At 40.0% G+C, this 12,179-nt stretch overlaps 1 protein-coding gene across 1 annotated transcript in view; it reads right to left on the reverse strand.

Annotated features, from left to right (window-relative positions):
* Positions 1–12,179, reverse strand: part of dntt (deoxynucleotidyltransferase, terminal) — a 70,474-nt gene that overhangs the window by 35,030 nt on the left and 23,265 nt on the right. Inside the window, exon 8 of the mRNA XM_027275956.1 lies at positions 5,417–5,519. Within this exon, the coding sequence (XP_027131757.1) occupies positions 5,417–5,519 (103 nt within the window). The remainder of the gene's footprint in view (positions 1–5,416; positions 5,520–12,179) is intronic.

A 12,179-nucleotide genomic window follows, 5' to 3' on the forward strand; every position in this document is an offset into this window, starting at 1 on the left:
CTCTGCCCGTATCACTTATTCAGCCAAAGGGAAAACTCTCTGATCCCTAACCACATTGACTCAGACCAAATGCAGAACAATAAAGCCTGAGCTGAATGGCATTATAATGGTAGCAATGAGTACAGAGCGCAGCCTTCAGAAAGCAGCACTTATACAGTATTTAGAGACAGAGATGATAGATGGAAGGGGGATGAAACATGGCCCTCTCCATCTCTCCGTTGCTATTACCAGGGCCAAGCTGAATCTCATCTGTCTGCCACAGAAGCTGGTGGCTGACCTTGCCTCTGCCCCCAAGTTATGCTTTCAGAATATCAGCAGGAGGGGTTGGAGAGAGAGGGGCGAGTGGGGGGGTGGTTGTAGGAAAAAAAATGATGAACCCGTTTTTACAAGGACGTTTCTAGATAGATGTATTTTTAACTCCCTGCAGGCTGAAGAGGGGTGCTGAAGGGACCGCTCGTGATATTAGGCCTGAGTGAAGACACGTGGGCCCCCGGGGGCTTGATTGCAGATGACAAGGTTACACGACTTAGAGTCAACCTCTGCTACCTCCACTTAATCATTGTCTCTTGTGTCCTCGTCCCTGCGGACCGGTCCCCTTTGCATCCCTATTCCATCCAGCCGATTGAGAAGAAAGCTTCCAGTAGTCGCTTCTTAGACTCTTAAAGCCTTTTCAACACCTGCCCTGCTCGCCTAATTCACTGTCTCACATTCATTCTACCTCCTTATCCCCGCACATTCACACATCCTTTCACACCTTCACCTCGCTCCCTCTACCTATAGTGAACATAAGTGGCTGCAAGTACTGAGAACTCCCCTGCATCCCATACAGTAAGTGGGAGGTAATTATCGCAAAGATGGACCGCTGAAGGGGTGGAGGGATGTGAAGGTGTGGATGGAAGAGGAAGGGATGGAGGGATTTATTTTTAAACCCAGTGATGACAAAAAGAAGCCGACAGCTAGACCAGACAGCGCGGCCCTGCTCTTCATCAAACACTTGTCTCCTCTCATGACCCTCTCCAAGTGCACATTTATCTGAGGGAGAAATCTGTGTTGACAAAGTCCTTCCACATCCTCTCTCTTGTTTTCTTTTCCCAAAATGGCGTGTTTACTGAACTTTTTTTGTGATATCGTTTGCAATGTATTTGCATTGGTGTTTGGAGATCCAGTTTTGCTGCTCAGCAGCATGGAAACTCTCTGCATAACATTAATTATACAGGACTTTACATATACAGACATTTTAGTAAGGCAAAGCAGCTCTGAAGGCAGACATTATCCCACACACCAAATAGATATTAACGCATTAAAAACATGTCATAGCTACACTGGTTCTCAGGTTGCTGTCCATAGAGGCCGTGGTGTGATCGCTTTGTTACATGGCTTTACTGTAAGAACAGCGCGCAGGCTGGGGAGCGGATCTACAGTTCTTGTTCTGTGCAATTCTGTCAAAACAGGAGGCGTTTCAGCATTTTTCAGTTGTCCATCTGACAAAACAGCCACGCTTCTATTTTAATCAATGCAGCTGTCTATTCAAGCCGCCTAATGGCTCGCTTGTATTTTCTGCCATTTTAGTAGGTGTTCAGTGCACGGGGTGCGGTGTGTTGCTTAAGATACCAATGAAATACAATCTAGAAATTCCAGCTAAAGTAACAGAGAAATGAGCGCTGCAAACGGTCTATAATACTGTACTATGAAACCAGATTTTACAACTCTCGGAAGTTACCACAATTATCTTTTTTTGGAACGGTCAAGCAGTGGAGATAAGGAAGTCATATTACAGGGTAATCTACCAGTCATGTGCTCATATCTGATACCGGATGCTTTTGCCGGAGCACTCTGCCTACATTGGGAAATATGCCTAATTAATTAACTCCGGCTGCTGAGGTCTCATAACACCTTTGGGTAAAAATTATGTTTTGCACAGAAATGAATTGTAGACTTAACCCCTCCATCTTGTACATCGTCTCTATAAAGGATCATGCATCAAGGCCAGTATAGACAGGAGGAAAAATTACAGTGACCCACAGCCCCTTCAAAGTATACGTCACAGTCACCTGTGAAAACTGTGCATCTGTAAAACTTTTTATGAAGTAAGAAAAACAGCCCTCAGCTGGAGCGAAACCACAGTTAAAAAGACATTAGCGCTTGTGAAACGCAGGTGTATCTAATAACATTATCATTTGCTGCATTGTAATGATTCATAAAATAAACCATTGTTTAGTTTATTAGTTCCACCTGTGCTTTACCTGCCATACATTTCAAAATGTCTGCTGTAAAAATTGTAAAAAAAAAGAAAAAAAAGAAAAAAAAAGAAAGTATATTTCTGATTTTTTTTGGCAGTGAATTTGCCATTGTACTGTACCAAGAAAAGAAAAGAAAAGCTGGTGATGCACATCAAGCAAACACATCAATAAAAGCCAAAACCCATCTCGCTCTCCAGGTCATTCTAAAATGAGCAGAAGAGCTTTTGTATGGAAAAAAATGTCATAATATTCTAAATTAAACATTTCAGACTGTTTTTTTAAATCCCAGATTTCTGACCTGCTCCTGCTATGTGTGTGTTCCAGACTGCCTGTTCCCACCGGCAATGAAAGTTTAAACTTCCTGCTCCCACGAGTTTTGCTTTGGGTCCCGTAGGACTGATGCGGTCTTCAAATGTATATCTGCTGTTGCAAAATTCTGTTCTCCTCCACCTCTGCATTTAAACATTTTTGTAGCTCATTTTGCTAAATGCTTGTCCTGTTCAGACATATGGATCAGCTATCGTACCTTATCCATATCCATGGCAACTCCAGTGAACATGCACGGTTTCAGTTTAGTTGACAGTCCTACAAAAGGCTTAGTGTCCGATCTGTTTATGTGTGTTTTTTTTAATAAACCAGTGGATATTTCAAGACAGTGTGATCACTGAGGGAAGGAAAAGTAACTAAGGAACTAATTTCTTTGAAATTAATCCTGCAAAAATTCAGCAGTTTATTTTTTGACCGACAGCTCCCACCTACATCTATGAGATCTGTGTTGGGTTCTACGGCACCCATGGGATCCCAATCCAAATGCAGTCCTCCAGCAGAAACATGTGAGAAGTATGTATAAACATAAGATTCACATTGTTGTCAATGCTGTTTAAATAAAATAAATAAAATTATACCTCCTTGAGTTAAAATGTCATACACATGTATTGAATAGTGAAATTCTTTCAGCTTCAAAAGGGTGAAAAATGTAGAAAGTACTGCTGAGTCTGATCTTCAGGAATCTCAAATGGCAGTCATTATTCATGAATAAAAAACAACCATTTCCATTTCTACTTTTTTCAAAAATCTTGCCTCTTTACATCTGATTCATATTTGTAAGTATCTAACTCGCATCAAATCAATGCTTGTATAACAGAACTTGTAAACATTAAAGGGGCTTGGCAATTTCCCCCTCCGAGGGGATGAATTTGTGCGAGCACACAACAAATCCTTCAACTCTTACTCTGATTTTTCACTTTCATTTAACAGCAAAAATAACTTTTATTGAAATTTCCAAAGCAGTACAGTAGGTGTACATGGACATGCTGGACTTGTGTTTGCACAGTTGTGATTAAGACCTTGGTTTAGTGTAATTACCTAATGTGTTTACATGCACTGAGTTTTAATTGGACACTTCTGAAGAGCATTGATATTTGTCACATTACTGTAATATTAGCAGAAAATAATTGTCATCATCTGAGTACAGCCAGTAATTAAAGCATTACATGTATGTAAACACAGCCTGCCATTAACGTTGTCTGTCTCTGTGTTTTATCTCTCACTCACACATTCTCTCTCTATTCACACTTTCTACCCACTTTATCTCTGCTTTAATCGTCTGCTATCTGTCTGTCTGTCTGTCTCTCTGTCTGTCTGTCTTCCACATTCGTCCTCACCTTTTTCATACCTCTCACCTGCCTCTCTCTTTGCCCATTTTCCATTAAAGGATCCATTTTCCATTAAGAGGGTAACAGGGCTGCAGATGGTACTTAAAAAGCCCAAGTAAAAGTTCTTAAAGTAACCTACTAAATTCTACTATTTCTCTTTTACCTGATTCATTTCATGCCATTTCAGTGCCAAACGCACTGTACAGTATGCACTGCATCCAGAGATGTCTCCTTAAGGCAAAAAGTATTCACCATATTTTCATCTAGAAATCTTACTAAATCTTTTCCTATCCTGAATGAATGAAAACTAACCTTTCGATTTATGTGTGTTTTTTTTTTATCATTCATTGAAATAGTCCTATCAATTCCAGATCACATAATATACCATGATTGGAAAATAATGATCTTTCCATCCTTTTGTCATTACCTCAGTGTTTTAATTTCCTATAAACAAATGTTTGTTTTGTTTAAGCTACATGCAGAGACACAAAACCTTTTCCTGTGTCTGCACTTTGTATGTTTCTGTGTGTCCTTTGTGTGTCATTGTCTAAGTAAATGCAAAGAAAAGATATTGGTTATTATGTTATCTTTGGACAGTCGTATGGCATAAATTCACCATCGGGTCAATAAACATGCAAAAAAAAAAACAACAAAAAAAAACACTGCACCAGTTATTCATAAAGCCATTACCAAGTGTGTGTGTTCAGCGATCAACCATTTAAAAAGAAAGTTACTGTAGTTAGTGTTAGTACAAAAAATCTGATCATGATTTTTAGAATTGTAGTATTTTTTTTTGGTATTTTATATTTAAAATTTAAAACATACTTTTCAATCAAAACAGGTCACATATTAGCAAGCTAATAATAACTGTTAGTTTAGCGGATACAAGTCTGGTGCAATATAATGAACAAATATCATAGTTCTGTAATAAATATGAGGTTTGAAATATTACATTTGCCATTTTTACTTTATGGTAATAGTCGAGGCTGTAGTTGTACATGCTAATGTGCACAATCATTGCAGCATTTCATACAAAGATGTTAATGTTATTCTGTCCACCTTCAGCACAGTCTGTTGTATCTTCCACACTTTTTTCAAAGAAGAAAAGAAGTTAGGTTTAATAAAAACATGTTTGATTATGCATATGGAGACACAGATGGCCAGATGGACCCAAAAAGTTTTCGTTTCTTGAAATTCTAAACCAGTTTCAATAACTGAACCTGAAATGCAAAGCAGTGTTCAAACAGTGTTCTGAATTCCTACTTATTGCAATGTAACACAGGAGAACTTTTAATTTTCAAGAGGATATTCTGCACTCTGTGCTCTATTTGGTCTATTATTCTGACCACAAAATTGTGCCTTTATATTACCATAGCCTATAATCAGTTTTATCCAGGAACTGTTTTTCCAAAATACATTTAAATGAAGTGATTTATATTAAAAAATACTGCCATCCAGTTATGAAAAGCATAACACTGTATTTACAAATGACGTGCAAAGAAAAGGAAACAACATACTTACTTGCTTTGTCAGTCTTCTAATAATTCTGGGTAGCAGACTCTCCTCTTTTCCCAGCTCAGTTGTAGTCACGATAAAGTCTACATCATGACCAAACTCCTTCCCCCTGGAGATAGAGACATAGCACTATTACCCACTCGCTGTGTCGTGTCAAGGAAATAATGAAAAGAACTATGTTTTAGTCACAGCCCTTAACTGATGAAGAGAGAAGATGACAGACGGAGCTATTAAAAGCACAGGCCATTTTAAGGGCACTGACTTTTTTTCATTATTCAAACAAGTAATTTGTCCTAAGTTGTTAAGTCTAAAAGCTCCCTTTTTGTTGCCTCAGCTGTCCGAGCTTTAACTTTTATGAGAATCATCATTTTCTACTTGGATCAGTGTCATAAAACAGATCCATATGGAGCCTGACTGCGCTTACACAAGGCATTTTCTCTGTCAGCACGACTGCAGTACTGTAAGTGATTATCAAGTGATTATTGGACAGGAGCAGATACAGTGAAACGCACAGAAGAGAAACCCTGTATGTACACAAGATATGTCATATCAGAGCCTTTGTCTGGAGTCAGCCTACTACATCAATTACATCCATTTCTGAAGAGGCCGCTTGAGATGATTGATGTCTGACTATGTAATCACACACACTGGGTCACAAAGATGACTTTTGGTTTCTGGTTTCAGGGTTGAGATTTATTTTGTTACAATAAAAAGTAAAGTAAGACTTTTAAATTCATGTTAAACATGTAGAAGACAACACTGTCAGAGTGTGTAATGAAAACAACTAAAATCTCATACTGGAGGTCAAACAATTTTCAGAGTCAGAGGTCAGAGGTGGTGCTCTGTGGATTTGTGCTTGTCGACCTCTCATACTGTACATTTCTAAGCTAACCTGTATTGTAATGCACATGTGCATGTTGCACAAAAGTAAACTACTCTACAGAAGAAAACAATGTTTGGAGACAGTTAAGCTGCCTTCACCTGATAAGAGCATTGCACTTATAGAGGCAAAGTGGAGTGCGGTCAGCAGAAATACATTCTTCTTCATCAAAAACAAATCAAAATACCAAACACTATGAAATTTATTGTTGCTAAGGTAACATTTTCTGGCCACTGACTATAGCTATGCTTGTGATACAATGCATACTCCCTGTCACCGTGCATGTGGCAGCTAACTATGCGCCCATAAAATTGTTATTTGCCCCATATGAGTGCTGACAGTTCACTATTGATTACTTTTCCTGGCGAGATCGTAGTATGGTAATGTTGTGTTATGACTATAGACAGTATAATTATGGACACTGTATCTGTGACACAGGTTTCTGAAGAGCTGTATGTAAAGCTGTGAGGGTGGCTCTGGCCACCACCTTGGCAGTCCTGCCTCTGTCACCTCATCATTGACAGAACTAACTGAGTGAAGTCTGGGTGCTCAAACAAGCCGCCTGTAACAGCACAAACCTGTCAATCAAAGCGGCCACACTGTTAATTATGCATACATTTAAGCCTTAATATAATTTGAGTAGTACAGTTCTCTTGAACAGGGAAATTAGCGATAGAGACCAAAACAGTTTTTTGTACCAGGCTGTAAACATGTTTATTTCTGCTGTGGGGTTGGACCTTTTAACATGGGGACTTATGGAGAGTGACCTGCTCTGTATCCAGCCTAAAGTGGCCGTATGAGGAACTGCAGTTTTTGTCACTTCTACGTACACTTCACTTCACACCCATGGAGGTTGCCGCTTGTTCTTGAATAAACTATGTGACTTATTGTACCTTTACCATTAAGGTTGCTTAGCAACAGCTGACAAGATAGTTAGCTATGGAGACTGCTGAAATGTTCCCGAATGTGGCAGCTTAAAGCTAAACTGGCTAGACCGCTATGTCTTAGACTTAGACAGCACTTTATTGATCCCTTTGGGATAACTCCCTCAAGGAAATTGAATTAAATTGTCTATATCTTGAAAATTGTCTATATTGTCTATATATTGAATTAAAATGTCCAAGATTATTAGTTAAATGTTTTAAGTGCTGTTTCAAACTTTCTGAATATTATCTCTGGCTGGTAATATTATATCACAGCTCTTATATTTATTCTGAAGAATATGAGCTTTTATCATCAAACAGAAGACTTTGGAGTTGCTAAACATATTGAGCTTAGAAGTTTAATCAGGAAAACTATCTTCATGCTATTTACATTCTGCTTTTTCTTCCTTTTCCTATAAACATGATCAGTTGACTGAGGACACTCTTTTACTTTCACCAGTCAGAATTTGCTGTCAAATCTTAAAGCTTTTCTTTTTTTTCTGTTTCTGTTGCCAGCTGTCATTTCAGCGTCAGATCGATGTAACCCTCCTCCACCTCCAGTTTTCATGATTTCCAGCACCCATGGGTCCTCTTTCACTCCAGCTCATCAGAAATCCCTCTCCACATCACATCCATCCAGATCTTTAGCCATTTCACTTCACCCCTCCAACACCACCATCACCACAACCACTAATATCTAGACTCCAGCATTCAGCTCATGGCATCACTAAATATGATGTCATGGTAGAGTGTAATCACCAAAGACTCCTCTCATATTTCTTCAACTTCCTATTGTGTACTATGTCAAATAAATGAATTTAATAACACTTTAAGCATCTCTTCAATTAAGTCTCTCTTGACTGAACTACATGAACCCACAAGACAGAAACATTTAATTTCACTAATGAATGCTTAGCTGCAAAAATACGCGGTGAGGGGCAGTTAAATGTTTCCTGAAATGTGAATTAAACATTGTGCACAAATGGGACATCACCAGTCCTTGAAAGGATATTTTTATTTGTATATTTGTGCTATGAAGGTCATGACAGGAGCTGAGTTGATTGGCTATGTTACTGAAGCCGGCTCCAGCTCCACCGGCTGATAATGTATTCCTCCTACTCCCAAAATATTCACCCTGCCCCAGCCAGCTCTCCAGATTGGGACATGCTGCGCCAGGGTTGCATATGCACCTCCAGTCAACACAATTACAAAACCAGTTGGACACACCCACGTATGTCTACACTGTGAGTGCTTATGTCTATTTCTGCAAACATATAGACTCACGGAAATATAATAAAGTGAGTATTTCCTCATGATAAAAAAACATGTATCTTCTAGTTACAAGGATTCACTGGCCTTTTTTTTACAGTTTGGTCTGCTGGTTGGCATTCAAACAAGACGAAAATAAAAATGAAAATAATGGTGACAACTTCAGCCGAACTGGAAACTACTGTACATAATCAGAGTATGCGTTTGAACTGACCATGTCCTTGTCTATGGTGTTTCGCTCAGTGTATGCTGTGAGACAGGCTGCAGGATGACTGAAGTCCAATGGAATGATGAAAAAAAGCATGTACCATGATTGCTGAAACAACCTCATGTAGCAGGCATTTCTTAAAAGTGAGAACAATCCAGACACAAACACAAAGCAAACACCATCCTGTGCTGAAGTCGCCCTACAAATGAGACAAGCTTGCCAGGCTCTGATCTGCTCAAGCTGGCTGCCGCCTCAGCTCTGGCCTGTGCTGGCGCTACCTTCCAAAGGGGCCAACCATTGTTTCATATTGGTCATTATCCAACACCCACCCACACACAAACCCACAAACAATAGGTGAAATCATACAGAGGGAAGCGCCACAGCTAACAGCAAAGCGAAACGGCAATGAATGTTTGAGGGGTGATACATCTCCAAAGAAACATCAGCTGCCACGAGGCTCCCTGTTTGATCTCACCTCACCATCCCTAAGAAATGAGCGACAGCAGCAAGAGAGAGGAACATTAAAGGAATGGCTTGTGGGAAAGCTTCAAAGGTCAGCGTGGGTAATTCACGAAGCAAGGAAGTATTAGAAAACAGGCATTAGAGCTCCACAAGGCATGATAATGCTAATGCTCAGCTTTAGTGGCAGACAGCATGTACCCCCATGGCATGAACAGGATGAGTTCTTGACTTACAGGTTCGCTCAGCAGATGCTGCTTTAGTCACAGTCACTTCATTTGACTGTGTGTCATTTAATTCTCTTTCTAAAACAATAAAAGACGCTCACTTCTTGGTGTGGTATTTATGTAGGCCTTTATGTTAAAAGTTGACACTTCTTTAATGAGTTGACTGGTAGGACACACAGCGATTTGAGACTGCATCACAGATTTCCATCTGCTGAATGAGCAACTTTCCTCCGAACCTTCCAACACTCTTAATTGGCAACGCTGCGATTCCACAACACTTCCAGCTTGTACAGTGCGCTCAAGTTGTTAAGTGAATTTCACCGTTAGCCTCTGCTGCGCTGGCAAAACTCACTCGAGTGCACTGCATAAATGTGTGCCATGAATAGCAAAAAACCAAAGCGGGAGCGAGACAGGAGGAGAGATCATCAGCATAAATTCAGTTTACCTCCAATCACGGCTTAAAGCTGATTTTATTGAAGTGTGGTTGCGTGTGAGTGTTTGAGGGGATAACATGGGAATTGGCGGTTATTTGAGGGGAAGACACCGAGGCATTACGCTCCTCAGCTCCTTCCTGATTGCACCGGTGCATTAGTATGTGTCAGGTCTGTGCCGATACCTGCTCTCGTTCAACCCCAGTCAGCGGAAAAGCAGACGTCAGGCACATTCTCTCCAGCAAAGAGGGCATTTTTTTTCCTTCTTCTCTGCCTTTAATGGTGTACCTTCAGAACGCTGTTTTTATTTAGCATTAGGCATCCACTCCTGCTCAGCGGGAGATACAGCAGCGAATATTCGGCTGAAGAAAATCGGCTTTGATGGGCTGTTAACACACTCTGCGCGTTAACACCGCCAGTGTTTCTTTCAATTTAGTGCAACAAAGAGAAAAGCAGTTGAATGTAGCCGGTCTACTATTTTATTGCGTGAGGGAAAATGCTAAATTATTCATTCTTTCTGCACAAAGCCTATGAAATATACATAGCTATTTACACATTTGTGTGGACGACATGGCGACATGTATAAATAATACAGATGTGGGAAGTGTTGCTGCTGTTAGATATTTCACAAAATGCATTCATCTGCAGGACGCAGAGTTAAAAGTAGCTGCTCAGGGAAAAGAAACAGGTTCGTGCATACTGATGGTATCTCGCTTGCCATCTAAGTTTTCTGGTAACACAGAAAAACAAGGTGATGGTTATCAGGAAGATGTAGCATAAAAAAAAGAAAAATCAGCATTCATGGGCCATACCTCACGATCAGACAGCTTGTTTTGCTCTTGCCTCTGCTGATAATAGAGTTTGTTTTAAAAATCATGACACCCTGAACTAAAGTGATAAGGAATACTTATCTCTGTTGTTGTTCAAGGGAAACAATGTAGCGGGGTATAGCCCCTGTTTGAGGATTTGAGAGCAGACACAACTGGCCCCCTCATCAGTGTCACTTTGAGTTGTATTCCAGACAATCTGATGTTAAATAAGATCCACAGTGGGGACTTGCCGGCTTCACACCGAAATAAATACAGCGCACCGCTGACACCGCGTGAGCCTTTCACACACAGTGGTGGTAGAAGCTGTATTTTCAAGCCTAATCTATTTTTAATCCTCCCTCCAACAAAACCCCTTTAGGACTTGTCACCCGCCTTCCACAGCTGTCCTTTCAATAAGGCTAATGTCAGTGGCATCAACAAATCCTCGCCATGCTGTTCCCTCTGAAGTGGATGACAGCTTGAGTTTACTGGAGCAGGGCGGTTATTTCCTGAAACTTTTGGAAGCCGAGTTGTTTCTTTGTACACGTTATCCAGAGATGAAAGATTTCCAAGAGCCGAGTAGATCTATTTAAAGAGGTAATATAGTATTTTTTGTGTGTTTCCTTTCTTGACAAGGGCCATCGGCTGGAAAGATGAAGCTAATAAGAGCCTCTACATCATGCTGGAAATTATAGGTAATTAAATCGAGCTTTGACAGGACTTTAGAAGAGAACATTTTCAAATATGTCACACCGAAGAGAATTAGTGGGTTATTAGTGGTGCTGCTGGCATCTCAGAGATCATATGAACTATTTTGGTATAATGGGCCTTATAATGGCTCCTGCTGTGTTTTAACCATGTCTGGAGAATCGGCTTTTCAACAAGATAAAGGTAAATGACTAACTTATTGACTGATAATGTACAAGTCATCATTCTTCAATTATAGCTCCACATGATTCCATTTAGGCCTCACATAATACTCCCCAAGCATGCACCAAATATGAGATGAAGTAAACGTGTGCTTCGTCTCCCCGAGTTTGAAGCCATAAAAGCCCTCTCACAGGTCCCGTTTACACTTTGCAGCAGACTCCTGGCCTATAAATCTTCCCTTCATTCTTGATGTTAACTATCCATGATGCACTAATCACTTTCCTCATCTCCTTTACCAAAGTTCCCCCTTGAGGAGCAGTTATTTACATAATCAGATATCATTCCAGCTGTCATTTATCCTTTTGAAGATTAGAGATATTGGATTTTTTTTTCTTCCTTTGCTGTTTGATACCTTCTTTACTTTGGAAAGTTGCGAACCACCGAGACAAGTTAAATACACTCCACAGTGCAGACGTTTAAAGTCTATAACTTGTGAAAGAAAAAATAACACATAAAAAACCGTATAACCGTATATTACCGTATAATGCACATTGAGTTAGACTGCTGAGAAATATTTCACATAGTCCATCAGCTGCGCTGTGAATGTAATTGTTCATATACTTGCCTATGTACCACGCATGTTACTAAAGGATACCACTAGAGGGTACACTAGAGAAATCCGATTATATAAAA

This window comes from Larimichthys crocea, chromosome III (genome assembly GCF_000972845.2).
Source record: "Larimichthys crocea isolate SSNF chromosome III, L_crocea_2.0, whole genome shotgun sequence".
In the NCBI taxonomy this organism is placed as follows: domain Eukaryota; kingdom Metazoa; phylum Chordata; class Actinopteri; family Sciaenidae; genus Larimichthys; species Larimichthys crocea.